We start from the raw sequence: 4,869 nt of genomic DNA on the forward strand, positions 1-4,869 counted from the left end.
GCCAAGGAGACCCTCTCTCTCCCTACCTTTTTATCGTAGCAGTGGAAACGCTAGCAATTGCCATTCGACAGAACCCAGGTATAAAAGGAATTAGTATTGGGAAAGAAGAAACAAAACTATTACAATACGCTGATGATACCATGGCTGTTCTTTCTGATACTAATTCTGCAAAAATATTGTTTGACCTACTAAACAGTTTTGAAAGCATCTCTGGTCTTAAAATTAATTATACAAAAATCATCCAAAAACAACAATGAAAAGCCATTTGGCATCAAATGGTCTGATGAACCTGTTAAAGCATTGGGAGTTCACTTTACTTATGATCAACACCTGCTTAAGGAAAAAAACGTTATTGAAAGATTGGATAGCATTAAAAAACGTATAAACATTTGGTCGTCGAGGAATTTATCTATATATGGTAAAATTACAATAATCAAATCATTTTTTATTCCAAAGTTTGTTTTCATATGCTCTGTGTTACCCACACCTAAGGAAGTGGTTAAACAATTGAATCAAATGATATTCAAATTCTATGGAACGGCACAGATAAGGTAACTCGAGTGTCAACAATAAATGAATATTCGGAGGGTGGTCTAAAAATGATTGATCTAGAGTGCATGGTGAAGTCTTTAAGATTAGCATGGCTAGAAAGGATTTTTAATAATTATGATGGAATATGGAAGAGATATCTGGGACACAAATTACAACCCTTCGGTGGTTTGTTCTTCATGACTTGTAATTATGATATCAAAGATTATATAATTTCTTCCCAATTTTACCATGAACTTTTGTCATGGTGGTCAGAATTCCGCGAAACGTTCGCCTCAGAAAAAGATTGGGAAAATATTATTTGGAATAACAGAGAAATACGTATAGATAAAAAACCAGTTTTTTACAAAAATTACTTTGATTGTAGAATTGTTTATGTAAATTCTCTTTGCTCGCGCCATCACTACGTCACAGCTCGTGCTAGTTCTGTGTCTCCATCGAGTTATGGAAAAACGATTTTTAACCAAAGGACTGTTTTCTTATACTTTATTATAATCGTCACTCCATTTCAATTTAAATATATTATCATTTCTATAATTAGCCAGTATCAAAAATACCATAATACTTTTTGTTTTTCCCTCAAAAAGTTTGCATAAGCATTTTTTTATTTTCTCTTAGGACTTACAATGGTCCCAAGAGGAAACTATAATAACTATAATATTGTATTAGTTTTATGTCAACTCGTTTTCGTTTTAGTTCCTTCCACTAAGCACTGTTTTACGCATGCCTGAGACTCCACGCCGACAGAAATCGTTGTGTGGGTTTTTTTTTTTTTGGTGAAAACGAACGTTTGCTTATGTAGATAGGACAACATGTACATTTAGAACTCTGCTTGTTTGTGTGCCACAAATGACTTTTTTAAGCGGCAGTACCGTGATAGGAAAATCAAAGGGCTTGCAAACCAGAGGGTAATCAAGAGGGCTTGCAAACCAGTGGAACCTCTAAATTTAGTCACAAAGATCAAATTTAGCATATGACAGTCATTTGTCACTCGAACGCTGACTCGCCAGCTTTTCAGCAAATATATTTGCCTCATTACATTCTTGTAATTTCTTTATGAAAGTTGTCTCGCTCAATTTATCCGTGTGAACAATGAGCTTAGTTAATCTGAAGACTTGGATCAGCTAGGAAATCGGTAAGCCAAGAATAGTATACCAGAGGCAAAGGATGGATTTTCGCTTTAATATTGGAAAACGTCTCTCAGTGATAAAAAAATAAAAAGCTACAAAGACTAGAAGAAGCGAATAACTCTGAGTCAATCAACCACTAAAATGATCCTATTTACTTGATGTTTGTTTGTTTTGCAGCTAGTTCTTCATGTCAAAGTCATATCATAGAATGGATAAGACACATTTACGAAAAGCGTGAAGGGGTGGTATTGCCAGTTCCTTGGTGTGAAGGGTTCAGCTTCCAATTAGAGGACATTTTCACCAGACTTAGGATAGTCGCAAAAGAAAAGACACGCGGAACGCTGACGAAAGAAATCACCAACATGACAGGTATTTTTACATCACACGAAGATTGCCAGCACCCACGGATTGTCCTGATTGAGGGTGAACCCGGCATGGGAAAGACGACCTACTGTCAAAAGTTGGCATATGATTGGGCAACTAAAGAAGACCGCGTATGGGACGAGTCTTTCCCAAGAGTAGAGGTGCTCCTGCTCCTCAGATGTCGTGAAATTGAATCAAGTATCTGGGAGGCTATTAACACTCAAATTCTGCCGGAAGAAACTGACCCAGGGTTGAAAGAAACGCTTTTCCGGTTTGTGCAAGAAAACCCATCTAATGTCCTGGTAGTGCTCGATGGGTTAGACGAGGCAGACCCTCAAAAATTGGATGTCTATCTTAGTCTTATTCAAAGAAAGCTACTTCCTGGTTGTCACATTGTTCTTTCTTCACGTCACGAAGCAGGAAATAAAGTAAGACCTTACTCGGACACACTCTTGGAGATTGTGGGATTTACGAGCAGTGATGCCAAGTGTTTTATAAGGAAGTATTTTCGACACGCAGGACAAATGGCAGAGAAGCTGATAAAAGTGCTGTGGCATCAGCGTATTGAAGGGAATTTACAAGAACTAACAAAAAACCCTTTAAATACACTTCTTCTCTGTGTGCTTTTCGAAGATTTTGGCGGCGTTCTACCCAACAACAGAACACAGCTGTACTTAGAGATTGTTCTCTTCGTTTTGAGACGATACGAAAAGAAGTACCTTTTACCAAGTAGTGGTAAAGACCTTCTTTCAGTTTACAAGAAGGAACTGATGACCTTAGGGAGAATAGCGCTGGAATCTCTTTGTAAAGGAGAGCTGCATTTCGAAGACGTCGAAGGGAATTTCAAGGAAAGTCTGTTCATTAAATTTGGCTTTCTCTCGATCCAGGCTGGCTGTAGCAAGAGAACTCCTTGTTTCCGTTATAGCTTCTTTCACAAGAGTTTTCAAGAGTTCTTTTCGGCCCTGTATCTTGCGTTTTCCATCATCGATGGAGCAATTGAAAAGAAATCAATTCTGACCGACGAAAGATTCTTTGGTCAATTAAATCAAGTTTTCATTTTGATGAGTGGAATCATAGCCTCACAATCCGAAGAAACGGCAGTGTCAATTGTAAATAATGTTGCCTCACTTGCAAGTATGGCAGACCCCAGATCTCCGGCTGACCCGAATTTGTACCTGGGGTTGGCTTTGGACGTCATAGAGGAATGCAAAACTTGCTCGGAAAACCTACATACTAAGTTAGCTTATGCCTTTGGTAAGAGTCTTGATTTGACTGAAATTACAGTTGAATTCACATGGCGTACTCGTCGCATTCCTGCCCTTTCCCAGGTTCTAACAGTAAATACCTCCCTTACTACTTTGGATTTGTCTTTCAGCTTCATTGGTGACGAGGGTGCTACTTCACTTTCCCAGGCCCTCGCAGTAAACACCTCCCTTACTACTTTGAATTTGTCTCACAACACCATTGGTGATGAGGGTGCTACTTCACTTTCCCAGGCCCTCGCAGTAAACACCTCCCTTACTACTTTGAATTTGTCTCACAACTCCATTGGTGCTAAGGGTGCTACTTCACTTTCCCAGGCCCTCGCAGTAAACACCTCCCTTACTACTTTGGATTTGTCTCACAACTCCATTGGTGCTGAGGGTGCTACTTCACTTTCCCAGGCCCTCGCAGTAAACACCTCCCTTACTACTTTGAATTTGTTTCACAACTCCATTGGTGCTGAGGGTGCTACTTCACTTTCCCAGGCCCTCGCAGTAAACACCTCCCTTACTACTTTGAATTTGTCTCGCAACTTCATTGGTGCTGAGGGTGCTACTTCACTTTCCCAGGCCCTCTTAGTAAACACCTCCCTTACTACTTTGGATTTGTCTCATACCTCCATTGGTGCTGAGGGTGCTACATCACTTTCCCAGGCCCTCGCAGTAAACACCTCGCTTACTACTTTGGATTTGTCTCTCAACTTCATTGGTGATGACGGTGCTACTTCACTTTCCCAGGTCCTCGCAGTAAACACCTCCCTTACTACTTTGGATTTGTCTTACAACTCCATTGGTGATGAGGGTGCTACTTCACTTTCCCAGGCCCTCGCAGTAAACACCTACGTTACTACTTTGGATTTGTCTTACAACTCCATTGGTGATGAGGGTGCTACTTCACTTTCCCAGGCCCTCGCAGTAAACACCTCCCTTACTACTTTGAATTTGTCTGACAACTCCATTGGTGCTGAGGGTGCTACTTCACTTTCCCAGGCCCTCGCAGTAAACACCTCCCTTACTACTTTGAATTTGTCTGGCAACTCCATTGGTGCTCCTCGCCTTAGTTTAGACTCTCGCATCAAACTTCTCTGATATGCGTGATCTTCATTCTAAAGGTTTAGTGTTTACATCGACGCCAACAGGATCATGACTCACAATATTAGGGACCTTAAGCAAGGACGACGACAACGGCTACGAGAAGGTTGACTAAAAATATTATGGAATTTAAGATATACGACGGCGACGGTCGACGAAAACGTCACTTCAAAATGTAACATTGCTCTGTCATAAGTCTTTCGCGATTATCCTACAATGTGGGCGAAGTATCCTAAACATGAATTGGTCCGAGCGGTTTCAGAGATAAAATAGAGAATTAAGGATTCTGTTGAATGCTTAAGTTGTCGTCAAAACCTCAAATTTGGTGATTTCACGTCGTCGTTATGCAGAGGACCGCTAAGATCCTTGCTAAAATCCGTGCTGCATGTGCAGCACGATTATTTATGCTCTTTTAACCAATAATATTACTGTTTTGTGGCGATGTCGTAGTCGTCAGCGTTTCTTAAATTCCC

At 40.4% G+C, this 4,869-nt stretch overlaps 1 protein-coding gene across 1 annotated transcript in view; it reads left to right on the top strand.

Moving 5' to 3' along the window:
- Positions 1–4,526, top strand: part of LOC138036132 (protein NLRC3-like) — a 27,842-nt gene extending 23,316 nt beyond the window's left edge. The window contains exon 9 of the mRNA XM_068882488.1: positions 1,857–4,526. Within this exon, the coding sequence (XP_068738589.1) occupies positions 1,857–4,393 (2,537 nt within the window). The 3' untranslated portion in view covers positions 4,394–4,526. The remainder of the gene's footprint in view (positions 1–1,856) is intronic.
- The last annotated feature ends 343 nt before the right edge of the window (positions 4,527–4,869 follow it).

This window comes from Montipora capricornis, unplaced genomic scaffold (assembly GCF_036669925.1).
Source record: "Montipora capricornis isolate CH-2021 unplaced genomic scaffold, ASM3666992v2 scaffold_461, whole genome shotgun sequence".
Classification (NCBI taxonomy): domain Eukaryota; kingdom Metazoa; phylum Cnidaria; class Anthozoa; order Scleractinia; family Acroporidae; genus Montipora; species Montipora capricornis.